The sequence below is a fragment of the Odontomachus brunneus genome, unplaced genomic scaffold (genome assembly GCF_010583005.1).
Source record: "Odontomachus brunneus isolate Ranch 3 - 2012 unplaced genomic scaffold, Obru_v1 Obru_scaffold_082, whole genome shotgun sequence".
In the NCBI taxonomy this organism is placed as follows: Eukaryota; Metazoa; Arthropoda; class Insecta; order Hymenoptera; family Formicidae; genus Odontomachus; species Odontomachus brunneus.
Window position 1 is genome coordinate 1,077,746 of NW_022639532.1, and position 27,961 is coordinate 1,105,706.

Below are 27,961 nucleotides of genomic sequence, written 5' to 3' on the forward strand. Positions count from 1 at the left end.
GTTCGGAACTATTCGGCACACCGGAAAATGACGACGACAACGACGACGGCGACGACAGCGGCGACGCTGGGTGGCCAGCTGTTTGTTTTGTTTTCGGGCATGAGATTCACGTGACAGCCGGCGGGTGTTGGTGGCGGCACGCGATGGCTACGACAACGATTGTGACGGTCACGCGGATTGGCCGAGGCGATGCGCTCGCCGCCGCTTTCGACCAATCCGCACGGCCGTAAGCACGCGGCGCTTAAAGAGAGCGCTGCTGCCGCCGTGGTGAGCGTTTGACATCGATAAATGCGTGCGAGTGCTCGCGAAGCGCGGAGGTGCTAGGCAGTCGCTCGCTCGCTCGCTCATTTACTCGCTCGTTTGTTCGTTCGTTCGTACGTTCATTCGTTCGTACGTACGTTTGTTCGTTCGTCCGTTCGTTCGTTCGTTCGAATCACCGTTGCCGTCGCGTTGTTGCCTGAGTCGCGTCTTTCGTCGTCGTCATCGTCAACCTCATCCTGCCGCTCGCGTTCGGCATTATTCGCTCGTCCGATTAGCCTCCCTCCCCGCCACCACCACCACCACCGCCGCTGTCGCCGCCGTGTGCCCCTCCGCCCCTGTGGGAAACCTATCTACGATTGCTAGTAGTGCTGGGCAGTGCTGATCGTCCACAACAGTGCACAGGCACCGTCGTGTCGGTTTCTCTCTCTCTTTCTCTCTCTTTCTCTCTCTCTTACTCTCTTATCTACGTAGTTATCTATCTGTACGTTTATCTACCTATCTCTGTCTTTCTCCATGACCGTTCTCGATTGCGCCTATCTTCTCGCGTAAATACACACTTCTTTGTCGCGGATCGTGCCAAATGTCATCGGGTGGACGTTAGGCTCATACGTATGTACGCAAACATTAATACACATTGAGGGGTGTGAATTTGTGGATGTGTACGCGTGTATGTGTGTGTATTGTGCGTGCGTGCGCCGACGTAGAAAGAACATATACGCACACACGTATGTACGGGATGCCCTGTACGCGACGAGGAAACGAAGGGACCTCAGCTGGCGCATTCTAGTGGACGTTCGGGTAAAAACTGCTACTTCTGTTGCGCGAGAGAAGGCGGCCAGGTCGTCTGCCTGCCTGTCTACCTTCGTTTGTGAGTTATCAGCTGGCGCGCGTTGCGTCCTGTAACGATCAGTCTCGACTCGCATGACAGCGAGCCCTCCCCCCTCTTCGAAAAGTCTAGAGTGGAAAAAGTCCTGCACTCTTACGCGCGTTACACGTCAAGGAGAAAATATTTCTCATGTTTAATATTACCTATTGAACAATGGCATCGGATGTTACATGACGTGCGCGAGACTGACGCGCGTGATCAAATTAGGAAACCCATAACATCTTGTTTGGTACGTGTTTGTATTGTCAATGGAGAAAGGGACACAATCCAATACCAATCTGAGAGACAAAGCGACCTGTAGCTGTGAAATGTCGGGTGTGACATTCTACTGTTTACTACAGGCATCTCTCAGATGCGGTTCTGAAAAAATCCGTTCTCCGATTTTCGTGAAACTTGACCCAATTGTTCCCAATAGTACTGAATAAAGGTACTGAAAAAAAATTTTTGACGCAAGTAAAAATTAATTCTTTTAAGCAGATTGATTTTTTCCACGTTATTCCGTATATAAGAAATATTGAGGAATCGTTAAAGGTCATTGAAAAGTGAATTCAAGGTAACTTGTACATTCTTCTGGTTGTAACGTGAAAGATAGTCATCAATCGATAACAGAAATAAACTTTTGTCCGTGTGCTTAAGAAATTTCATTTCCAAGCATATAATAGATCTCTTGCTTTTGCTCATTCGCTCGCTCGCTCAATCGCCCTCTCTATATTTATCCATCTATCGGTCTATCTTTCTCTTTCTATCTATCTTTTTCCTCGGGCTGTTTCTGTTTCCGTTTTGCTCTCGCTGTTTATTTTCCTCCCATTACGCGACCGCGCGTAGGCGTATTCTCTCTCACTCTGTCTCTCTCCTACTCTCTCTTTCTCTCTCTCTCTCTCTCTTTTTCTTTCTCTCTCTTCGTACGATGTTTCGCACGGCGTGCGTATGTGTGTGTGGATATGTATGAGATGTGTATACGCATCATCGGCACTGAGAAGCGCAATGTCGGTGCACCATGGTCATACAGAATACACCAAGCATCATAAATATTTTAACGTTCACTATTTGCAATTGCATTTTTCAAGAAAGGAAGAAAGACATTCGTACGTAGTGTAAACTTTCGACATTTGGGTAGGAAGGAAAAAGAGAGGGAAGGAGAGGCATCGAATCATCAGAAAACACTAGTGAAAAGCACAGACTGTATTTTACCGAAGCATAAAAATTGCATAATTGTTATTTACCCATGACGTACGCTTGAAAACAAAAAGGTTTGAACATGTTTTTTCGATGCATTTCGGGACACAACCGATATCCGATAGGAGAACCTGTGATGGGACTACGTTAAAATAATAGCACAGAAATAAAAAGAAGTTTCTTGTCTATACAATCACGTGTGACAACTCGACGAATCGTTGCACGTGATTGTATAGACAGGAAATTTTTTTCCATTTCTTCGTCTATTTTTTACATAGTTCTACCACTGTTTTTGAGAAATCCTAACAAGATAAATCGTTCTATTGTGTATCAGGTGCGTTCCGAAATGTATCGAGAAAGTGGTCGGATCTCTTCCCTCTTTCGAGTACGCACAAAATATGAAACCACCAAGGGGATTATTGACATTTTGGAAAGGAACTTTGTACGTCGACGATAATCAACAATGATGATCTTGCAGTCCTGATAATTACTTATGATTTATGACGTTTATCGTCTATACAATTACTTTATGATTTTTGTGCTTTAGGATCTCCAGTAATAAATGTTTTATCAAATCGCTAATATTGCATTAAGAGGATACTGGAAAGTCGATGATGAACCCGAACAATATCGATAACGCAGAGACAATCGTTATTAACACACACACAATCACGTTATCTTTTAAAAAATTTTAAATATAAAATTTCAAGCTCTGTCAATTAGCGTGATATTTACCTTATCCAAAAGTTTCGCAGCTTGTACATACTGAAAGTATGGATGCTCCAAACAGAAAAATTTTGAAGAACATTGCTGTATCTTCGCATCTAAATTCAGAAGCTTGAAATATTCGCAAAGTTTACAGAAAGATTTCTACACATACGTAGTTGGGTTTCCCGCTGAATATGATAAAACAATACATATTTACGTAAGTTCTGTACAAAAAATACAAAGAGGATAATAACACACAAAAGATAGTCATACAAGAGGAGAGAAAGGAAAGATCTACGTTATCGATATTTTTCAAGTTTGTTATCGAATTCAGAATCCCCTTAATTTTTTTTGTTTGAAACTATCTACAAGAGATAACTCTGAATAATATTGATATATCAAAATACTTCAAAAGAAATAAAAAGGTTGACGGAATGATTAATATCATTGAAGAAAATAGGAAACTATCAGAACGATTAAATAATTAATTATAATTTTTTCAACAATAAACGACGATTTTGACCTTTCAAACGTTATTCAAACGTCATGACCTTGGCGATACACGTCAAAGTAGAGACCTTTTTTTTTTACTTCCTACAAGATGTAGTTTTACCAATTTCCAAAAATTATATTTATCATATACGATACAATGTCAAAGTAGCGAGGATGAATGCGACTATATGCATGTGGCTTCACTTCAATCCATTGTCCCTCCAGTGCACTCTCGCCGACTAGTCTGAAGAACGGTGCTCGCGATCGGTTTTTTCTCGTCTCTTCTCGCGATCGGCTTCTCTCGGTGCTGTTCGTGAGCGGCTTTTCTCGACAGTGCTTGAAGAAGCGCAGTTAGTCGCGCGGCACTTTCGTATCAGTGGTACCGTGACGGTTGTTGTGTTGTTGTCACCGATTACGCTGCGCGAATTCGCGAGAGTGCCGAGCGACCGGTAACCGATGATGGTAATCGGTCTCTTCTTGTGATTTAGTCTTGCGGTGAATGTGGTGATGCGCGGGTGAGGAAGGAGCAGCAGGAAGCAGCTAGAGAGGAGTGTACCACAAGTGCCGTGGTAGAAGGTGGAACAAATAGAGGGCGAAGGATAGGAGCAGTTGGTTCATCGCGACTGCGTGCTGGAACGCATCACGTCTTCACGTGTTCAAAAAGACAGTGGACGCTAAAGGAACACACTCGGGCGAGAAAGATTCGAATGGAAAAGACGTTTGGCGATTGGATTTATCAATAATTTCGCGGAATTAATAATTCAGTGGACATATACTAACACCTCGAACAGAGAGACAAGCATCATCGGAAAGCAAAATTATCAAGTGGAATTCATCGGCAACGAATTTATTAATCCGCGTAAAAATTATTGGCGACAGCTGATCACGAAGAAGGGGACTCCTCATTAAATCTGAATCGTCGTGGATTCTCATTCGCACGAGTGCAGGCCGAAAGCTCTCCGAAGATCGTGTAGGAGCGAAGTGAAGAAGATATAAATGCGGAGCGCATTTTACGTATCTTAGTTTATTCATTGTCTTCGTCACCCGCCGCCGCCGCAGCCGCCATCGCCGTCGCTGTCGCCGTCATCGTCCGCAAAGGATTGGTGCACGCACGCTCACTCGGTGCGCGTGGTTATCGTTACTCGTGCAAGCTTGGTGCGCGTCGGTGCGTGAGTACGATTACGCAGACCGAAGATAACCGAAGCGCGGCGAAGTCGCCCGAGGCGGCGCGGCGGCCGCGAAGAGAGACACGACGATCACGCTGCTACGTATCTCGAACGCGACCGCTTTCCCCACTCTCTTCCTTCGCGTGTGTCTGTTGTCCTTTGTGAGTGTGTGTGCGTGTGCTGCTGCGTGCGTGCGCGTGTTACGTCGCGCGTGGCGCGGAACGCGCGGGAAGAGGAGTGAGCATAAACGGAAGTTGCCAGGAATACGCCAAACCGAGGAAATATGAGCATTGCTGCCCTACTGCAGGCTGCCGAGTACATTGAACGAAGGGAAAGAGGTGAGTGCTGACTTCTTCTTGTCCCTATCGATTACTGTCAAATCATCTAACGAAAACATTACGTATACACGAGTACCTGGTAATACATAATATGTGCACGTGTCATTAAAATACGCGTGACGTTATAAAATAAGTTTTTTCAGTAGTGCAAAACGTAAATGGACTAGTGCAACTACGTGTTACGCTGTTCTCCAACCATGAGATAATTTTATTTATTTACTTAAGTAATAAACACGATACTTATGATTTTCAATACCTATATATTAGAATAAAAATGAAATCAGATTAGGTTAGATTAAATTACATTTTATTAGGTTAGATTAGATTATGTTCAGTAATAGTATGTTAGGTTAGGTTTGGTTTGGTAAATAAGACAAACATGGCATATGAATTGCCACAGTTGGAAATATATGAGATGTGAACTCAAGTTGGAAAACAAACTGTTTTAAGTTTGAATAATGTCAACTTTTTCTGTATGCATATTGGTAAAATATGATTTTTTGTTTCTCTGTTGGCTCTTCGGCAGTTCTTTTTCAGATATCGTGGACAAACTTGATTAATATTTATAAGGTCTTTTTAACTTCTCATACATATAACTAATATATATCCATACATTTAGCTACTCATTACGTTATTATTAAAGAAAAATCCTTGTTAGAGAGAATTGATACAGAGAGGCAACTAGGCATTAATATAAAATTTGACAAAACAAAGTGCCGATTAAATTTTACGCGAAGAGCATTGTGCGACGAGAAAGAACAGCGACGTGAGCTTCGCACTCGCAGCTTGTTAAGCTCGTTACAGTGAACGAGCGACGGACGCGCCGATATTAAGTCACGTTTTATTTTCTCGATTCAACAATTTGCAGCGGCCTTAGAGACCATTTGAGGGGGTCATGTTTTTATCGAAACGTGATCGAATTTTTAAAGATTTTCTTTAAGAATTATAGATAATCTCTTGTGGATTTTAATTATTAATCTTGAAATGTTTTTTGAACGCATATGTGAAGCGATATAACAGTAAAAACGTTTTTCACTTTTAATTTTTTGAATCTCCCGCGTTACAGTACGTAGAGATGGCTGAATATAACCTCACCAATCTAACGCATTATGCGTTGCAGAAGCTGAACATGGCTACGCTTCAACATTGCCGATACCCGATGATATGCGGACTATTACAAAGAGGCCAAAGACGAAGAAGTCCCAAGGCAGCAGGTTAACATTTATTTTAAAAATTTTAATGTTTATTTAAAAATCGTTTATTTTTTATTTTATTTTAAAATCACGAAAGACTTCTAGTAGTATATACGGCTATCTTTATTTTACGTGTTTTCGAGTCTTCTTGAACTATTACATCGTCGGGATTTTGAAATCGCGCGCCTTGCGACCGGCTTTTTCATCCAGGCATTAGCAGGACCGTAGACTGTAGGCTGTCGTTCGTGCACAGCTGGACTATGCTATAAAACATTGTCACGACAATATCACACAGTTGGTATTCCATTTGGCTTCTGACAATAGATCAGTGTCTACGGCACTGCTACTCACTGTTTTTGAACTAGCGAATGCCTGAGTTAGAATACTGTCTATAATTTGGCAGCCGTTGTTACTGTCGTTCGACTTGTATTCGTATCGAGCGTTTGCTGCTGCTCGAAGATTTTAACGAGCATTTTTTTTTACTTTCAGAACAACTCATAATGAACTGGAGAAAAATAGGTAAGTGTGTTTTGTAGATAATGGTATGAGGCATAAGTGATAATTTCTTCTTCTTTGTTTCTCTTTCGTCATATCGTATGACCATTGAGATAAAATGTAGTAAAGGGATAATTATTGTGTGAGAGAAATAAGTGGAGAAGTCAAATGAAGCGTGAAGTGCGCTTATGATACAATTAATAAGCGTTTCAATTCCTGAATTGGGCCCTCTTTCATGTTGATACATACAAATATGGCTGAATAGATATCATGATCCATTAAATTTAAATTTTCTTGGAGATGAAGGATGAAAAGGATGGTCTAAAGAAAACAAAGTATTTATTTACGGACAGAGATAAAAGGAAGAAGATAATGACAAGACGGAGTATGACATTTCTAATATTATCATTTGAAGATAAAAAAGGCTGTTGCAGGATTGATAATATTAATGTACGTTACTATATTATGTAACGAAATACGAAGTGTAACCGAGAACGCGCTTTTACATTGGCCGTTACGTGTCACGCCACCCCTTGTGTAAAATTTCCTCCCCCTCCCAACTTTTCTATTCCCCTGCATACACTTCCCCTAACTTATCCCCCCACCCCCTCCATTCGCACTCAGGCTGCTTGGGTGTAAAAAAATCGATAGCCCGCCTGCGACCGTCTTTCGCTTTCCCTTTTTCTCTAAAACAATCCCCGTTCTCTTCTTTTTTTTTATTATGCACTGCTAGCTAGCACAAGTTCTCACCTTCCTCTTTTCTTAAACACATATGTTGCATTTATTTTCATTAAAACAAGCATTGTCAACTGAATTCAATTCGTTTTGTAAAAGTTTTGCTTTTGTTTGATAGTTCGATAGTTGAGAGGGTAATATGTTAGGTCATGTCACGGTTACGTACCAAATGGCCTCTGAGTTCAAATCAGTAATCTTTATTATTCCAATATAAAAAGAAAAGAAATTAAAAGAAACTTTATTGAATCATATACTTTACGCCAATGTCTATGCCAATGGCGGCGAGTGTGAAAGTGTGCCGATGCAAGTATGCATAAGTATGCAGCACGTGCGACGAAAAGCGTGGAGGCCAATGACACTCTGTCCTAAATTTAGCACGTCGTGCTGTGGAAATAAATCCGCGACGAATCCTTTGCGCGGCCGACTTGTATTAGATCCATTAATTTCATGACAACACAGATTGAGGTTAAGATTGTGTTACAATTATTTGATGCTTCTTTTTTCGCAACTTCTTTCTTTTATGCAAGCCCAGTGCAACGAATGATATCCCAAAGTAACGTTACAACGTCGTAATTGATCATCCTATTTTTATGCAAAAACTTTTATTGACCAAAAGAACTACATCTTCGCGATTGCTCAAACTGATTTTCCCCGAATAGAAGCTCGATACGTTTCTTTGGTAGCTTCTTAATACATCGACATTAATTGGAACATATGCTTTAATAGATGAACCTAAAGTTCTTTGAAGCGAAATCCACTGGAGATTACAAGAAGAATGAGATCTTCTTATCTGTCGGCGTTATCAGACCGATTGGCGAACAGAAACGATAAACAATCGCTCATCAGCGCGTTATTCGGACTTGGACCATTATGCAAAATATCAGATTTTTCCCAAGCGAGAGAGAAGAGACCGGGCCGTCTGGACGAAAAACGAAAGCTTGACAAATAGCCACAGCAGTGCGAGAATGACGCTGCGAGCGACGCCTAGAGTGGATTCCTGGCCCATTTGAAATGCATTGAATTTTTAAGCGCCATCCTTTGTGCCACCTCCGCCGCGAGATAGCCAACTTCCGGTTTGGCTCTCCGTCAGTCCTCTCTCTCAGTCGGCTTTCCATAATTTTGACTCGGATCTTATCCGACGTTGTCTGTAGCTTATCCTTTGCGGTCGTTGCAGATTGAAAGTTATGGAGACATTAGGCGCGGTTAAGATTATTTTTGTGTCGCCAATTAATTAATATTTTAGTAGCTAACATCTCTGAAACTATCTTCTATACAAGAAATATTATACCCTATACATACATTATGCTATTAAAATTGATGAAAAACGAGGTACCAAAGTAGTCTCCTATAGGTAAATTGATCTGTGAACGATCGGAATGGATGTACGCGCAGACGCATACAACAGAGTATATCCTCCGCGAGGGATACACGGGGCGGGATGCAGGCCGGCTTTGGGGTCAAGGACGACTCGACTGTGTATACCCTGCGCGCACCTCTTTCGATCCTTTAACGTTTGGGGAGACTGACGGATGTTCAAAGCTTCCGACATCGCGTTATAATATCCATAACTCGGAGTAGATTCAGCATTGAAAAACAAGAAAACGCTCATATGATAATCGAGTGTTACGTGTTGCGTTAAAGCGAATTATGACTCTTGCCAACGTATTGAGCATACATGAAGCTTGTTGAAGTTTAATTTCACGAAAAATAAAAGAATGGCAATAAAACACGACTTGGTTCTCAATCATTCAGATGTATTATCTATGGAGGATGCGATTTTCATGAAAATATTTCTTTAAAATGCATTTCGTGCACAGGTTGAAGTATTTGTGCATTCAGCACCTAATGCTTATCTTCTTATTACTAGTTTACTTGCTAGTAAACACAACGTATCACACCGAGCGATATTACCGAACTTCGTCCGAGTCTCGGTCAATAAAGAACTCAACTTCTCAATTCCAAAGAATTTAAGTTCGAAAAACAGTGACAGTTGTATGCAATTGAAGTTGCAGTGCATGCTATACGAATTGTATAGCGAGGATGAGTGAAAAGACGAGAATGAGAGGCACTGTCTAAAAGAGAACTCAAGGTGAACGAGCTTCAAAGTGGCGATGGTGAGCTGCGGAGAGACGTAGAGACAAGCGAAGGGCTTGTAGGGACCCTAATGCCCACGCCGTTTGTGCGTAGAAAACACGCGAGAACTTCCACCCTCACTGATTTTCCTATACCTTAGTTACACCAGCAACCCAGTAAACAATTACATCAATCAAGCCGTTTTCGTGATCTTTCGTTTTTGAATTATATTTCGAAGCTCAGCTGGCACCTTCACTGAAGATATTCGCTTAGCGGTTTCTATATCGCGATACGTAACTTGCATATATAGTATCGCATCTCAAGACCGGCTGGAAACCGATCCGCGAACCGTAAACTGGAAGTGTGTGCACACGATTTTAATTACCGATTTTCCTTTCCACTCTGACCACACAGATTCGACGCCTATCCTCGATGCGCGAAGATTAAGGAGATCGCTTTCCGCCATGATGAAACCGGAGAGCTGCCGCGTCATGTGAGATTATCGTGTGCATCAAGGGTGCGCGTGTTCCTGCCTCACTCCATATGTAAATACAATCTTGTTTTTTGGATGACAAGCGTTGCACAAACGTGATCGAGACTTGCAAGAGTGAGACGATTATTGTTCGGTAACGCAACGCGATAAAGTGCGTAGCTGTTGGACTCGATTCGGACGACGGAAGTAGCGGTGAAGAGAGAGAAGAAGAGGAGAGACGACGATGCAATGAAGATTGAGACAAGAGTATTTACACACCGACTGGTTTTCCGTAATTTTCGGGAAACCGGAGCTATATGAATTGTTTGGTCGGTGATTGAAAATCGTTTCGTGGTCGAACAAAGGGAGAGGACGAAGAGAAATGAAGGAAGAGGGGAGCATAGGGAAGAGGCCACTAGCGAAATTGGTGGATGACAACATTGCGTTAATTATGCGTTAACAACTTTCAATTAGAGAGACTCCATCAAATCCTCTTCCCGCTATTTTCTCAGATACTTTCAATGAGTACCTACGAGCACGATTATATGCAAAGTATGTGTCCAGACCAATTTTTTTAACGAGAATGGAGAAACCAAACATCGATTAACATAATATTAACACAAGATAAATAACAAGAATTAAGGAAGCAATCTACATATAAACACAAGATAAATATCAAGAATTAAGGAAGCAATCTACATATAAAGGGTCATTTTTATCTTCCACAATCGTTAAATTTTTCGCAAGATAATTTATAGCATGTAAACGAGGTTTCCTTATCTCGATCGGATTTTCGATAAACAGAAAATGACAAACAAGATACCGTTTCCACTACTCAGTGAAATACCTTAGCGCAATTATCACAATACACCAACGCTTATCGATCAGGCGTGAATTTGATAAGCGAGTCGTCGTGTCTGACTGTGATTTCAAGGTGGAGGTCATATTCGAGCTGATTTCAGACTTGTTCCTGAGACTGATACTACGCCGGAAGCTAATTCGATCGACCTCGCTTCCATTTCCATCCGGAAGTGAGGGCGCGATGAAGGGAAATCGAACGAGAACATTCACGCGTTGTATACCTATATACAAAATGACGCCTTTCAAGCGTGACAGATTAATATCTCGGAATATACTGGTTTTTAGAAGAGAATTTCTTGCAGCAGAAATTATAATATTTCTTATAAAATACATGTACCTCCAAGTATATTAGAATGTACAAAACGTACATTTACCTGTGTGTGTGCGTGTGCGTGTATGCGCGTGTGTGTGTATGTGTGTAGAATATCATTATTTGCAAATACATCTCTCGAGTATCCAACATTAAACGTGGAATAAAGATGAAATCCCCAATCAATGGCCGGTCCAAAGTGAAACGGTGTTTTATCCGAGGCCATGATCTAATCACGTGATTCTGCAGGCGGGCGATTTGAATCGCTCGGAGAGCGGATGATACGAGTCGAGTCAGCGAAAGCTTGCGCAATACCTGACCTATTGTGCTCGTTAGGGACATTTGGGATCAGCTATTGGATAAGACCTCCTTCCCGCCATATCATCCTACTCCTCCACCTACTCTACCTTCTTACCGCAAGGGAGATGACATGGGAAGTCCTCGGAGATATCCTAGTCGCTGAAAGGGATTGAACCTTCAGGTCCAGGAAACCCCATTTTCACCACGCTGAAGGACCTCCACCTAATTCTATGGGCCAAGAATCGCGGGATTTAGTCGAGGTGCTCTTTGGGGATTCCTTCTTCTCTCCTCTTCCTCACCCCGTCTTCCACATCTTTCGCTCTCTTCCTTAACGATCAAGCGGGTCTTGCGAAGCCAGCAAGAACGCTGGGATCACGCTTTGTCCGCAGATTCGCTTTGGGAGAGCTAAACCTTAGAGAAAAAGTATGTCTTACCTTCCGTAAGAAATTCCTAGGAAATTGGAGAGAAACATATTGACGTGTCCTTGTGTAACAATCCTTCAGAAACTTTCCTATCAAACTTCACTAATCATAATCAGAGATTATTGCCTGTAATGGTTGCATTAGCCAATACTGTAACGGCCAATTTCCTTGACTTCTATTTGACTTATTATTTCTTTAAAGATTTGTTACTTTCATACTGAAGTTGTGCGATTAATACACGATTTAAAAAGGGCAATGCTGACTCCATAAAGGTAAGATACTATTTCTTTATTTAAGTTCTACGCTACTGAGCGCACTCTATGATGTGTACACCGTGCCGTTGCAATTGCGTCGTCGCAGAGTGCATCGAACCCGAGTGCGCGCAGGTGAAAGTGAACCGAAGCGGTTCTCTCGTTGTGTGCCGGACGAATAGAATGGCATATAAATTTTTGCAGATTTAGATAGCACTTTTAAAAAGTTTATTTGAAAAAAATTGCATCCCCATTGTTAACATAGTCAAGGGAAAACACAACGAGAAATATCCTTTACTAAGAGAACTATGCTTTTGTGGAAACAAAAAAAATAGTACTGATATTTTTTATAGTTTTGAAGAAATTTATTGAAAACATTTTACGTGGATTATTGTGTATATTCGCAATGAGAACTTTTTTAAAATTAAGCAAGGAGAAAAAGAGGAAGGGGTGAAAGGGTGGAAAACTACTCATCGTTGTGCTTTTTAGACTACGACGAATGTTACATTCGGCCTGGAACGATCTATAGACACGTTACACGCAATTATCGGAGCCCACCTAACGGTCGGACGTGCTCTAACGAGTAACTAACAGTATTACTCTAGAAAAAAAAGCGTAGTACACATGATGGGCGGTTAGGGTTAAGTGAAATGAAGTTAAGTGCGTTTAAAATACGCAAAACGAAAAAGTTGTTTCAGGAATTATTATTTATGTGGTTACTTCTGAAAAATAAAATTTTTTCCAGATCTTAAGGAATCATAAATCCAACAAAGTTGACCGAAGAAACTACACAGTAACGACAGTGTTCTCTTGTACTGTTACAGGAGAGCCCATCTTAGGACTTGTCTTGAAAAGCTGAAGCTGCTGGTGCCGCTTGGGCCTGAAACCTCGAGGCACACCACGTTGGGCCTTTTAACTAAGGCTAAGCGTTTTATCAAGGTAAACGAACTAACCGAATCAATTTATAAAAAAATTGAAAGCACGAAAAGATGTCAATGTAACATAAAAGTAGGTTATTGCTGCTCTGATGATTACTCTCAAGGTGTGCCTTGGCGATGACTTGGCGACGTAATTTCTTTCTTTTTTTTTTTTTATATATATATGCGCAAAAATTAAGAGATTGACCAGAAACAAATGATATAGTGTGCCCGGGAAAATACTGCCAAACACGCTATGTAAGAGTTAATCCTACAACTCTTACTCACGAGTGAACTTGGTTGGTTTGAAGAACCTGGAGGACCGTGAGCGCAAGCACGCTATACACAAGGAGCAGCTGTCGCGCGAACACAGGTTCCTAAGGCGACGGCTCGAGCAGCTGACGAGCCAGACCGGCCTCCACGGCCTTCACGTGCTCCACGGCCTCCACGGGTTAAACCCGAGCGCGCCGACCGGCTCCACCGCCGCCGCCTCCGCGGCGTTACTGTCCAAGCGGCGCAGCATCTCCGAATGCTCCCTAGGCACGGCGTCCGTCAGTTCTACCGGCAGCTCCAGAAACTCGGACAGATCCGCGGGCAGTCCTTCCGTCTCGGAATCCGGTGAGTGTCTCGAGATGTCATTAGCTGTTGAATTGATCTCTACGATCCTCGGTTTCCATATTCCGTTATCATCTTCCGTTTCTATTGTCATGCGTGTGTCTCCAAGTTTTCAAGCGGTAAGAGGTATGAGAGTGAGAAAGGGTGATAAAACTGTTTGTCAATATTCGCACGTTTGTACGGACTCGCAAGTGTTATCGGTAAGTCGCGGAGACTGGCGAGCGGGAAAATATTGACCCCACAGGGTTCTTCGGCGGGTAAAAGTCTTTCGAAAGTTTTTCTCAGTAAGCTTCGCGCCGACGAGGCTAGCTGCACGCGATATTTCTCACGTACGTCACGTGACCGGATAAGTACTGACTGACCGACCTGAGTGACTATATTTCGTGCATTACGGACTTATTGTAACTACTTTTATGTTGGAACACATAATTGAAACTCAATCGGAACCGATGGCTTGCGCAAATTGGTCGAACAATCTGTCCGTCCGTCCAGCTAAATCGGAAGTTGACGATTTAGCAATTTAACGCTTTAGCGTTCGTAGCAAGGTCGTTGATTGTTTTTGGTTTATTCGTCAAAATTTGTCTGGAACTTGGCCAATCTAACATAATCCCAAGTAAGGTTAGGTTTGGTTTGGTTGAATTGTCACGCGTATCCCTTTAAAAGACTTAAGTCCGAAAAGTTAATTATCACGATCGGGATAAATATTATTGTTATCTATCGTCACTCGCGTCGCCATCACACCATCTTTTTTCTTTCGTATGTTTCTGATAAATATGCAGCATGCAACAAGCTCGTACTATGTTATTCGTTGTCATGTGATAACGAGAAATGGTTAATAGAGAGGGAGGGAAACAAACGTGCAGCTTATTCTACCCTAAACATCCTTTTCATAAAAGGGGAAACGTTGAACCATGTTTTTGACCTCCATATTCACGCGATGATGAAGATTAAATCAAAATTATAGAATTTTTTCTGAAGAAACTTTGAGACTTTTCCTCTGCCCTCCTTCCCCGTTTTGAACGCCACTGTTACCTGGACAGGTTAGCGATGTCGGTGACGCAGGGTGGAAGGAGGATGGCGGGAGGAAGGGAAAGGTGGTGGTGACGAGGGCAGATCCGGTTCGCTCAGTGTGACGAGAATAGAGGCATGTTATTGATTATGGAAAAATACCCTCAGCCCAGAGAGGCGCGGAGGAAGAGGAAGGGTGGCTCGCAAGTGTGGTCGACACCCCCTTCGTCTTCTTCGGTGCTGTGGTTACCAGCGGGCATTGTGGCTACTGTGTACATGGTCTCTATATTTGTTTTTCTTTCTTTGTTTTGTTACATAGATTTCCTCCTCCCCCTCTCTCTCTTTCTCGCTCTCTTTCTCTCTCTCGCTCTCTTTTAGAGACGATGCCATTCTTCCTGTTGAATTTTTTTTTATTTCGACAGATATTCGTTCGCATTTTTTTCGTATTATTTTTTCTTTTTTTTTCTACGAAATAGACGCCATCCTATCTGTTATCTCTGTAAATATGTTACTCCGCATGTAATCACATCTGAATTGCTCGGACCTGGGATTAGATTTTGCGCAATTTTTTGTCGTCGCGTGTGTTTTTCGCTTGCTAATCCCAATTTCTTACTCCTACATCATTCTTCCGGTGTCTGACAGGATGACGTCATAGCAGTGACAATAGTACCGTTTTTGTCGTTTCTATTTTTTATTAGAATTGTTTTTTTTTTTTTTTATTATTTTCTCTTAAACCAGTTGTATGGAAATATTTTGTGTTTAATTGCATTTACTCAGGGGTTGTCAATAAGCAAGACATTATTTTTCTTCGAGTTTTTATGTCGGCGCTCTCAATATGCGAAAAATAAAACAAAAGCTTGTATTTTTTTGTAGATGAAGTGGATGTGATTGGTTACACGAGCAACCAATCAGACACCGACGATCACAGTAGCGTACAGAGTAGTAGCGACAGCGGTGTCGCGATGTCCACTTCCAGGTTGACCCTTTCCGAGATGATGGACAATCTTTAGGTATGCATTTAATCATCTTCAAGTTATAGATATACTATTTTACAAATAATGTAGAATATATTGAGAAGAATAATAATGTTATTTCTATATTGAAAAACTCTTCACCATATGTCACTCATTTTTCTCGATAATAGCTGTTCTAGATAAAAGATGATAAATCAAACATTGCATTCTAAATGTGGAGTGTAATTATAAGGGTAAGACGTAAATAAAAAAAAGAGTAAAAAATAAAAAAAGGAGACATTACAAAAGCAAAAGAGGGATGGTAGATGTTAGACAAATAAGTGCTCATGTTGCTTCCTCCATGTTGTTTGCAGACATAGAGGCGGCGCGGTGGTGACGGAAGAAATTGAGGAAAAGAGAGTAAACAAAAGGAAGAAGATCCATCGTGTACGAAGATCGACGGCACGCAAGATATCGATTCATACACACACATATACACATATATATATACACACCCACATACATACAACACACTCTCAAGCGCGCGTACGCACGCATACACACACAGAGATTCATTCAACTTTGTCCTAAAATTGCTTGCAACGTTGAAGAAGACGTTCTTGAGGACTCGCTAGCTTGTGTTCGTGATTTTGCAAAACCGTTCGATAAGGAATCAGAGTAAATAGTAGAGAATCCAGAGAATTTGATGAAATAAAACATTATCAGTAATTTTCAAAAATTTCTCTGGTGACTAAACTAGAATATTGGGATAATAAAAGAAGATAAAGAAAAAAAAGAGAATAGGGCGATATCATGATACTCAAGAGAACGGATATTGATAAAAGTCAATGACTTTTGGAAATTACGAGCACAAATCCGAGAATTCGAGTACATTTTCTAAATGAAATTCGGTAAAATGTGGCTCACGACTACGTGATGGATATTTAAAAAAAAAAAGAGAATAATTACAAAAGCAGCTGAAAGTAAAAAGGGAAGATGCAAGAAGATGGACCTAAAAAGAAGAGGGAGAGTATGAAGGACAAGAGGGAGACAAAGTAGAGTGAACAAGGGAAATTTGAAAGGAAGAAGAAAAAATATGAAAGCAGAGGAAGAACTTGCACCGAAGAAAGCCAGCGACTTTTCGGAAATTGTAGGAACGAATTTAAGGATTCGAGCAAATTTTCCGAGCGGAACAACAAAGGAATGCGGCATACAATCAAAAGAAAAATAAAAATGAAGAGGAACTTCTAGAGAAAACGGAAAGGAAAGGATAAGGAAAATTTTTGGAAAGGAAATAACAGAAAAATACAGATAAAGAAAGTTACGAAAAAATATAGAAGATTGAAGAAATTAAAAAAAAATGAGAATTGATTAAAACCAAAAGAAAGTGAGAGGGCCAAAAGAGGCTGAAAAAGAAAGTAAGAGGAAGAAAAATAAGAAATAAAAGGAAAAGGATATATCCAGAATAGAGAAGAAATCCAGCTACTTTGCGGAGGATAGATTTCAGGAGAAAGTGTGAAAATATAAGAAACAGCGGAAGAAAAGAAAGGGAGAGTCTGAGAGGGGCTAAAAGGGAGCGGAAGAAAAGACGAGGTAACAAGAGTGATTTGGAGGATATGAAGAATAGTGAAAGCGATTGTGTAAATTATTGAGCGCTGACGAGTCGCAGCAGCATTGTACATATTTTTCAGAGCGAGCAGATTTATCGTGTGAAAGGGGAGGGAGAAAAGGGGTAAGCGAAATAGAGAGTATGTATGTGAGAAAGAAAGAGCGATGTGTGGAACTTTGAGAGAGAGAGAGAGAGAGAGAAAGAGAGAAACTAATTGGAAAATGAAGATTACAAGAAGTAACAGAAATTGCGGAGAGATTTTTCGTTTCTTTACAAGTTTGGTCTACAATTTTCGCAAAAAATCAAGTAAAATAAGACATGATATAGAGACGCGAGACATAGAAACATTTTAAGACTCGACAATTTAAACGTGCACGCTTTCGGTTTAGTGTTTTGCACTATTTAATAACGCTAAAAATTTATTTTTAGAAATTTAATTGTTTAATCAGACTCATGAAATTTCGTCGTTCTAAACTATATATATCTTTCAACTAATTCCGCGATAAATATGTAGTCTAATGTTTCTAGTAGTAGTAGTAGTAGTAGTAGTAATGATGTCAGTGCTAGTGAAGCTTTGATAGCTCCTACTAATGTTTTTGAAAATAAATAAAAATTTGATTACATTCAGGGATTGACGAAATTACTTGAAACTGATTAGTTGAAACTCAGTTTGTAAAGTGGGAATTCTGAAAAATATATGTAAAAATTTCCAGTTTTATCAGAAGTTGAATTATATCTTTGGAAATATATTACGAGATTAGTCGAAAGATTCGGAATTATTGAATATAATTCACAGGGTTTAGAACGACAAAATTATTTATTAAAAATTATTTGTTATATATACATATATATATATCGGACGAATTATAATAAAATTATTCTGCAAATTTATCAGCAAAATTGTTTATTCTATTTGAAATTCAGAAATTATACGCATTATATGAAATTAACTGTAATATGTTGAGGTAGTTATAAAAAAAAAATACGAAATTATTTTTATAGTATAAAATTATCTTTGGAACGAAAGAAAAAATTACTTAAGAAGATTACAAACATTATTTCGGTAAAGTATAAAGTGACTTCCGAAATTAAAGCGCGAGTTTTGAACGTTTGTTTAAATAAACAAGTTCCAACTAAAATAAATTCATTAAACAAATCAATCACGCGCCGTCGTTATCTTTGGTACGAGAGAAAAAATATATAAATCTGCGGAAAATCGACATGTATATTATATGAATGATGCTAAATAGAGGAGGTGAAAGAAGATAGAATGATGAAGGAAGTGATGGGAAGAAAGAGAAAAAGACTTTCTTGTATCGAGAGAACAATGAAAGGAGAATAACTAACTTCTCGATAAATAATTAACTTCGATTAATTAACAGACTATACGTCGACTCATAAATAGACAAATAAACGGACGCGGACACACACACACACATGCACATGCGTTTAAGAAAAAATATGTACACGTACATATATATTAAGTTATTATTCTGTAATTAAGTAAACAAGTAAAAAACAAAGTATAAAAGGCAAAAAATTAAACTGATAATTATATTACCATATAAGTGTGACGTGTATATATATATAAATAAATATATATAGACGTCATATATGTAGACACACGCGCACGCGTACATACGTATATAGGGTGTCCCTTATTTCTAAACGTACAAAAAACCCTTATTTCTAAATGTACAAAAAAATATAATAAACAAAAATTAATAAACATAAGAAACCGTCAGTGACTTTTGATCGTCGAAAAACTTGTGAATAACAAATAATTCGAACCTGTATAGTAAAAAAACAGAAAGAATAAGAAGATAAAAATATATGATAACGTTCGCGCTGTGGTAATTCAGCTCATCTTGTGTGTGTGCTGTTAATTAAAAGTATAATAATTTAAAGAGGGGAAAACCCTTTTGCAATTTAGGACTTTAACTACTTGTTTAATGCGACTTGTATTAAAAAAGAAACAATAATTATAAAAGTATCGAATTTAATACCGAAGTAGTTATTAAATGATTAATATTGGAGAAATTTTTAATTCAATTAATAATATATAATTGAAGAAAACAATTAAGACTCGAAAAAAATTGAACAAGACGAAAGTAAGGGACACCCTGATAATATACATTCGAAAAGTACAAATTTCGAAAATCCCTCGTAAGTCCTCGGAATGTTTTGTTATATCTCTTTTTATGTGGCGCGTTTTTTTACGGGAACTATCTTCGACTATTCTCTAAACTATTCTCTTGTTCGCGGGTGACCTAGAATGAGTAAAGCATCCAGCAGAATGAAAAGATCAAGACCGGTATTATTATAGTTGCGCAAATATATTTTAATTTTTAGATAAAAATCAATGTGGTATTGCGATCGTGTGTAACATTTCTATCGGTTTTTATTCGATACACGGGAGAGTTTGCGTTTAGTTTTACGATTTTAAAGTAAATATCAACATGATTTTCTCTTATTATCCGAAATTGAACTCAATCATACATACTGGTCTCGATTTTTATTTTGAAAAAAGTACGATTGATGAAAAGAATGTGGTCCAGAACGGAAATTGAAAGAGTTCACGACCTGACGGATAAAAGCAGAAAAGAAAAAACGAGATGTTTCTTTCGTAAGGTCAGATTCGGATAAGAGACGTTAATAGATAGACTGACTATTAAATGCAATTGGTGATCTCTGAAGACGGATGTTACATTATGGGTCAGAATTGGCGTGACTGAATGAACGAGCGAACACATGTCGAAAAAAATATTCCCTCCCCGAATATTGGATGCACACGCATACACACTTCGATGAAAGAACGAAGTAACAGCCAACGGAAGAGAGACAGGTGTGTCAAGGGATAACCAAGTAAAAAGGGGGAGGACTGGCTAAAAGATCTCGAGATCAAAGGGTAGAGTCAAATCCCGCCAAAAAAGTGACCAAGCCGAGCGAAATAATTTCAGCAAGGCACGCCGCGCAAGTTTTAATACTAAATATATCGATTGTTGTATCAACAATCGTCTATATATATAGCGCTAAATCGCAATCATATTGGTTGTTGCACGAATCTATTATCGCGGCGAACACAACAATTATTAGAAATGGCGGGGTTTGGCGGCGACTAATGTGATATGCGATCCCGCGCCTGTCTTTCGATGAAGAATCGGAATTTTGATTTTTTTTCTTCCTCTTTTTGTGTTAAAAGAACAATCTTGTTAACTTTCAAGTGCGGAAATTGGATGTGCAGAGAAATTTGTAGAAGTATTACTTATTTCGTGATTTTTCCCAGAGATAATTCTTGAAATATAACTTGGTTTCATAATTCATTCTAAACTAGAGAGAGAGAGAGAGAGAGAGAGAGAGAGAGAGAGAGAGAGAGAGGGAATTTGGACAAATTATAATTGTATAAAATTTTCCATTTTTCACAATTTAAACGTTTCTTAAATTAAAACAAAAATTTTTAATTAGAATTTGTAATTGAAGATTTAACATTGAATATTTATTGTTTTAACATATACATATATATACAGATTTAAAAGAAGGATGCACGAAATATAGAAAATTTAATAATTATTATAATTGCGTTAATATAATCGCAATTGAGATGGTTTAAAACTAGTAAACGAAAAGAAATAGATAACGTTGGCTGTCGTTTGTCTTGTCACCAATTATCCAAACAAAACACTAAAGAAACTCGAGACAGAAGTGATGTCGTTGGTCTTCGTATACTAGGCGATAAAGAGAAAAACGACAGGAAGGCGCAAGAATGAGGGTATCAACAAGAAAAAAAACTATTACCAAAAAACCAAAAAAAAAAGAGAAAAGGATTATAATAAGAGCAAAAGTAAACGAGACCTCTGCGTGGAGATTTAACGAAGAAACCTAATTAGTTAATTAACCTCGTGAAATATTATTTAAAATTTGTTTTCGTGGAATGCACAATACGGGTTCAGTGAGAAAAACGATTTATCAGAGATGTAAAATATTACGAGTATATCACGTGTATGTACATATACATGCAAATATTGTTATAAACGGGAATAATTTTGTCGTTTAATTATGGACGCGTCTTTATTTTTCGTTTCATTAAAATTCGATAAAAATATATTAAATTAAAAGATTGAAAAGTAATAATGTCTGTACTTTCCAAGCTGTAACAATTATGACGACGATTGAAGTTGCTGATAAGACAAATTCTAACATGATTTACGGAAAAGTTGATATTGATTTAGTTTTATTGGGTAGCTCTACTGATCCAAGTATGAAAACACCTTGATGATCTCCAAGATCGTGAAATCTTTAGAACGTATATCAGAGTGGTGCAAAAGATTAGATTAGGCTGAATATTTATCGTATTTTCAAAATTATCCTTGAAATTACATATTCAGCAGTTTCAATGTAATTTTTATTACTTGAAATATTCGTAATTCGTCTAGTCTCTGCGGGAAGTAATCGGAAACATTCGCATCGTAATCACTTACAAATATCTAGTATCACTCATCGATACTAGATACTGACTTTGAATCGAATATTTAATTTGTTATAAGTTCTTTTTTTCACTAAATAAATTGCTACATATTTGATGTATTAAATAGTTAACTGGTGGTGAAGGAGAAAAGGGGAGGAAAAGAAAGAAGAGGGAAAGTAAAATAATAGAAAAGGGAGGGGCAAAAAGAGGCGGAAAATTATATCAAAGATAAGAACCGAGAGAAAAGGAAAAATTGGAATGAAGGGAAAAGAAAGGAGAAAGAAAAAAGAGCAGTAAAGTAGGAAATTCATAAAAGAGACGAAAGAACAAAACGCAGAAAAAGAAGAAAAATTTGTTTAAAATGAAGGAAAAAGAGTGACAGTGGGAGAAACAAGTGGACGGAAGAAGGAGGACGGGACGAGAAAAGCAGTAAAAAACAGAGAAGATGAATCGGAGCATCACGACGCAGCAAAAAAATGATACAATATCGAAGTTCTATGTCGAAACTTCGTATTAAAGCTGACAAAACGTACGATAAAAATCGAAAAACGCGTTAAAAATCTAGTCACTAGATTAAAATCCGGTTATATTGATTAAAATTATAATTATGTAATGTTTCTTTAAATGCTCATTTAATATCGAGGCATCTAAATAATCAGAGAGTGACCAATAAAATAAAAACATAAGAAATCAAGATTTATCGTCGTCTCTTAAAGTTTTAAAGAAAGAAAAAAAAATTAACAAGAGACTTTTGGCAAACTGCGATTTACGCGGTACCTAATTTTCGCAACACAATTCGTGCACTGGTCTCTTTTCTAATATCAAGAGAGAATAGTTACAAATATAAAAAAAATCTAAGAGTTCGCGTAATAAAGCAATGCTAAAAAAAATTCAGATCAATAAATATTAGAACATAAAAAGATCTAAATATTTATTTAAATGTTAGGAAACTGAAATTATCAATAAAGACGCAAGAATCCGAGATTTATCATTAGTTGAAGTTTTGAAAAACCAACCAGTCAATCAAAAAGAAAAGAAACCAATAAAACATCCTTGCAACAGTAATATTTACAGCTCCCAATTTTTTCACTCGTTTACGATTTTTTTACATATATAAAAAAAGAAAAAGTTAACGTCGAGGAAGTCCTCGCGCAAAATAAAGCTTATACAGAGCCCTTTAAGTGACGTTTGCTGGAAGTGAAGGAAAGCAGAGGAGGGAGAGGCCGAGAATAAATACAAATAGTAATGAAAACAAAAAAATGGGTGTTATTTTTAGATGTCTATTAGATTACCAGGAGTCAGAAAAAAAAGTTAAAAGATAAAAAAATGCTTAAGCAAAAAAAAGGAATAAGAAATAGGAAAACTTACTATTAATACACTACTGCTATTACTACTACTATTATACTATAACTATTACTACTATCGCTGCTACTACTACAACTACTACTACTACTACACTACTACTACAGTACTCGTAATAAGGATTTAAAGGTCGTAGATAACTTAGATGACGCGATTTTTAGGGCGCTGGATGCGAGTTGAATTTTAATATAATTTCAATTAATTCGAAGCAGATTTCGATGAAATTTCGTCGATTAAGTTCGAATTTATAATCTCAACTAATACAAATTCGAATTTAATTTGAAATTAATAAAGATGTGCACATTAAATTCAATCTCGATTGACTCAATTTCTAATTCAATTTTAATCTAATTTTAATGAACGACGCGAATTAAATTCGAAATTAATATCGACCAATAAGATTTCGAATTAAATCTGATTTGAATTTCAGAAAAGTGCGGAAACCGAATTTGAATTTAATTTTGATCGACCCAAGCTTGAATCAAACTTGGATTTAATTTGAGTTTGAATTTAATTTAGATTAAACCAACGTCGAATTAAATTTGCATTTAATTGCAACAAATATATAAATTTAATTCCAGTCAAAATTCACGATTGATTCTCAGTCTTGAATTAAATTTAATTTGGATGAGAAACATTATTTTCGAGGAAATCGTCCCTCTTTTTACACTGCACAGGTTAAAATTCGACTTATATTTGCAAATACGATAATTTATGCGACATGCGTCGACATGCACTTTTGTGTTGTATTAAAATCTACTTTAATGCAAAAATGAAAACCTCATTTAAAGGCTCTCATCGCTACATTTTTTAGAAGTACGAAAGAATATTGATGGATAATACTTATAAGTATATTGATGGAAATACTTATGAGTATATTAGTATAGATATAAAAAATCTATTGTTTGCGTTCACAGACCTTTATTTATTTTTGCGCGATTTCTTAACTGGCTATCCAAAAACTTTTTATTGCTGTACTATATATAGTAGTATATATAGTAGTTATCTTAATTTTTAAAATCTTGTGCAGACATAAGAGGGACACCTCGAAAACCATTCGGAAAATAATCGAGCTTTCTTTCTTTATCGTTCGGCGTTTTGTCGCTTTCATTGTTTAGATGATGACTGTTTAAGAAAGAAAGAAAGAGAGAAAGAGAGGAGATGGGAAACGGGAGATGTGTGCTGAAGAAATAAGCGCGACAAAATTTTTTTCTGAGAGGGAGGGAAGAGGAGAGAGAGAGAGGGTAAGAGAGGGAGAGAATTGCGAACTTCGCGTGGTGATACTCCTTCAGATGAAAAGTGCGGTCCTTTTCTCGGTCGTTGTTGAACCACGCGAATCCTGCACGAGAATACGAGACTCTTTCTCACCCTCTTCTCTCCTTCGCCGTCTCTCATCCTCTCCGCGAATTGTGACATATTAAAAACAAAATTGCGAGAGGATAATTCTCGACCGACACGACAGAGAATAAAAATACAACAAGGAACGGAAGATTATAAGAGATAACGAAACACACAAAATGATTAAATATAAAAAGGAAACCAAGAAATAAGGAATAAAGAGACACGAAATAAGAGACACGAATAAAAACAGGAAAAATAGGAGAAGGAATTGGAAGTATACAAGAACGATTTTGATAATAATAGAGGATGATAAACGAAGGGAAAGAGAAGTGATAATAATGATGAAGAGTGTCCTCGTTAAGCGAGAGACTCGATACTGGAAGTCGTTGCGAAGTCCCGTCGACTTTTGCGCTGTAACTTCCAGCTCCAAGAATCCAGAAGTCCTCGGGTATTGATGATCGAAGAATTCGAGGATATATTGCGAGAAAGGATATTTCACAAAGACAAAGAAGTAAGAAGAGACTTATCACGTTCGTGAAAAAAGAAGAGAAAAGAGAAATCAAACATAACTCTTTCCTCACCTTACATTCGCAAAGTTCCGATTTCATCAAGAACCCAGTATTCTTTCACCGAGGATTAGAGAATCCAGAGACTTTAGGATCTATCAGTCTGAAAGTTCGATAAACTTGGATCCAAAGGTTTCGTGATATAGTAACTGAAAGAATCAAGGGTCCAAGTATAGAGAAAATCCAGAAAGATCCAAAAATCAAAGGATCCTCAAAGATCCGAGAGCTATACCAAGATCTGTATTAGAATCTATACCAGGAAGATAGGAATGTTTCAGGACTCAGGAATCCAGAAAAAAGTCTAGTTCAAAGAAACAAGAATGGAAAGATCCTACACAGATAGTTAAAATTGAAAGATGGAGGAGTCTTACGACAGGGATTCAAGGCTAATCTGAGTAGGAATCGCGAGGATCTAAAAGTATAGATTTAAAGTAAGAAAATGAGGTGGACTAAGGACTCAGGAATCTAAGGATTAGCCTGGAAAGATCTAAGAGTAGGGATTTAGAGTAGAAAGATAGAGAGATCTCAGGATTTGCAGATTTAGATATTAGCTCGAAAGGATCAAAGATCGAAGCATCCAAGAATCGTGAATTTAGAATAGGAAAATGGAAATTTTCAGGACTCAGGGATTCAGAGACTAATACAAGAAATTAATAATCCAAGGCTATGGATTTGGAGGATGTAAACTGGGGTAGTCTCAGAAACCTCGAGGATCCAAGGACCTCACAGTTACGCACAAAAGTCGTCGGGTAACTATTGTTAATAAATGCGACGCGAACACGAAGAAAATAAGTAATCGCGCGTTGAAAGGTCAAATCATTTTAATAAGTAAGCTAGCAACACGAAAAAGCGAAAACAATAAAAACAGAAAAGTAAAAAAGACGAATAGATATGATGGAGTAACCGTGGTTTGGACTAATTGTGTACTCGTTGATTATTTTTCTTAGCTCGGGTCAATTACAATTTAACAGCGCCAAGTGATATTGTATTTAGGGGCCCTGTAGTTACAATTTGGATTAGGTCTCGGGCAGAGATTTGAGCAAATCGTGTAATTGAACTGTTCGAATCGTTTGATCGTCTGAAAACTTCCAGCATTAATCTAAACACTAATGGATTATAGATCGAATATAATGTATTCCGGATTGGTCTACGGTGTAATATGGAATTTCAGATTGAACTACGTAAGTAGAACAGTTAGTAAAATGTCGAAGATGTCCAGACTCTAACTAGAGGGTCCCTAATTGTATCGAGTGTTTGTACATCTCAGAGATTTTAAGTTCCGAGTATCAAAGTATGTCCCCGTCGGTTGTTCGAGATAGGGTGAAGTGAACTTGAATCAATATTTCATTTGTCGTATAAGTTTGTCAGGCGTACTTAACGACTACCGGATAAAGAATTTCTATAATTCTGAAAAGAGTTATTACGTCTAATAAACTTGTCATATGATAATTGAGATATTGAGGAGTTGTAGACATTTGCAAGTAAAACAAAATCCCTTCAATTGTACATACAACGGGCTCATGTAGTCATTTCATATCGATTCATTTCGATGATTCAACAAACGTAAAATAAAAAATAATCTCAAATATTCGATACAACGCACTTCACCCTATGTCAGTCAAGAAGATTGAGATGTCAGGAAAAAAAAGGAAGAAAAAATAAGTAAGAAAGAGAAAGATAAAAATAAACAAATGAATATAACATTATAATGTAATGTTTGAAGCAACGCTCGAAACTGCGCTTTCGAAGCGATTCTCGAATATCACGTCTACTGTTCTGCTCTTATCATTTGTGCTTAATAATACATAAATATGTGTGGATTCACATTAGGGAGAAATTCAAATCAGTAAGCGTGATATGAAAAAATTGCTTCCAATGTTTAACCAATTATGAGCGCTGGTTTAAACAAACGCGCATGTGTAGAAACAGGCGATTTTAAACGCGGTGAGAAATTTGCGAGTGAGAAGAGATGTAGTGAGAATTTCGAGGCGAAGCGAAAGGATGATTGAATCAAGTCAAATCAAGCGAGTTGAATCAAGCGAAAGAAAGTAAAATTATCGAACGTGCAACATCATGATGGTTACAAGTAGACGCGGAGAAAATTATAATGTTAAGGAGATAAGACAAAACTTTTTTTTAATCCTAAATCACTAACCACTCGGGTTTAATCACTCGGGCTTCTCGATAAAAATATCGGTCTGGAAAAAGCCAATGGTTAGTAATTCAGGATATAAATATACAAAGGATGTTGCTAAATGTTCGCCTTCTCGCGATCACTATTTCGGCGTCGGCGTAAAATTGCCGACGGGAATGTTGAGATGAACGTTACTGACATCTTACTATGCGATTGCAGTCAGTTGTGCGAATTGCGAGCGATGATTCCGAAATGACGAAAGTTCGGCCGGTGTGATTCGTTTGTGAAGGATTGGGGAAGTATTTCTGTCAATTCGTCGACATTGTCGCGATATTCGATGATCGATAGATAGAGTCAACTTTAACTTCAATATCTGGCTCCAGGCCTCTCTAAGAATTATGTCCCAACGCCATTTTTCCGATTAATGATCTATATCGAGAGTAAAGTCTTGGAAAATTCCAAGACGTTCCAAAAAATCACACGGTCCGAACGTGTTCGAACACGTCTTGTCGTGACGGCGGTTAGGCCAGGACTTATCGATAGATAGTGGTGTGTAGACGCTTGGATCAAAACAACACATGGGAATGGATTTATCGATCCTTGCGATTTATTACTGATTAATACTGATTAGTTGATTGCTGCCACTGAGCAAGGCGAGACGACGGTTAAAGAAATAAAAGAAGGGCAACCACCACTTATTATATATTATTGTACATATTTACTTGTAACTGCTATTCGTATCGCAGAGGTTTCTGTTCTCTAAAGATCATTTTCTCGATGATTCAGCGGAAAGAAACGGCAAAAAAATGTGAATAAAGTTAGATTTGTGTATTATTTAACCGATACCTCCTG

General features: G+C 38.2%; 1 protein-coding gene across 12 annotated transcripts; it reads left to right on the forward strand.

Moving 5' to 3' along the window:
* The first annotated feature begins 277 nt into the window (after window positions 1-277).
* Window positions 278-27,948, forward strand: LOC116847752 (max dimerization protein 1-like). 12 transcript variants are annotated; one of them, XM_032823087.1, is made up of 9 exons: window positions 401-870; window positions 2,265-2,397; window positions 4,012-5,027; window positions 6,148-6,241; window positions 6,710-6,739; window positions 12,964-13,078; window positions 13,368-13,674; window positions 15,553-15,689; window positions 16,007-27,948. In XM_032823087.1, the coding sequence occupies exons 3-8, from the start codon at window positions 4,973-4,975 to the stop codon at window positions 15,687-15,689; spliced, it is 738 nt and encodes a 245-aa protein (XP_032678978.1). In that variant the 5' UTR covers window positions 401-870; window positions 2,265-2,397; window positions 4,012-4,972; the 3' UTR covers window positions 16,007-27,948. The 12 variants fall into 12 exon arrangements, with proteins under 12 accessions (XP_032678981.1, XP_032678984.1, XP_032678978.1 ...); XM_032823090.1 differs by lacking the exons at window positions 401-870; window positions 2,265-2,397 and adding an exon at window positions 278-390; XM_032823093.1 differs by lacking the exons at window positions 401-870; window positions 2,265-2,397 and adding an exon at window positions 296-374.
* The last annotated feature ends 13 nt before the right edge of the window (window positions 27,949-27,961 follow it).

What these genes read in the sequence shown, in the direction of transcription:
- LOC116847752 (XM_032823090.1), top strand. Translation starts at nt 4,973, where the DNA reads ATGAGCATTGCTGCCCTACTGCAGGCTGCCGAGTACATTGAACGAAGG. An exon ending in CATTGAACGAAGGGAAAGAG is followed by an intron (nt 5,028 to 6,147) that starts GTGAGTGCTGAC and finishes TATGCGTTGCAG; the next exon opens with AAGCTGAACATGGCTACGCT. An exon ending in AAGAAGTCCCAAGGCAGCAG is followed by an intron (nt 6,242 to 6,709) that starts GTTAACATTTAT and finishes TTTTACTTTCAG; the next exon opens with AACAACTCATAATGAACTGG.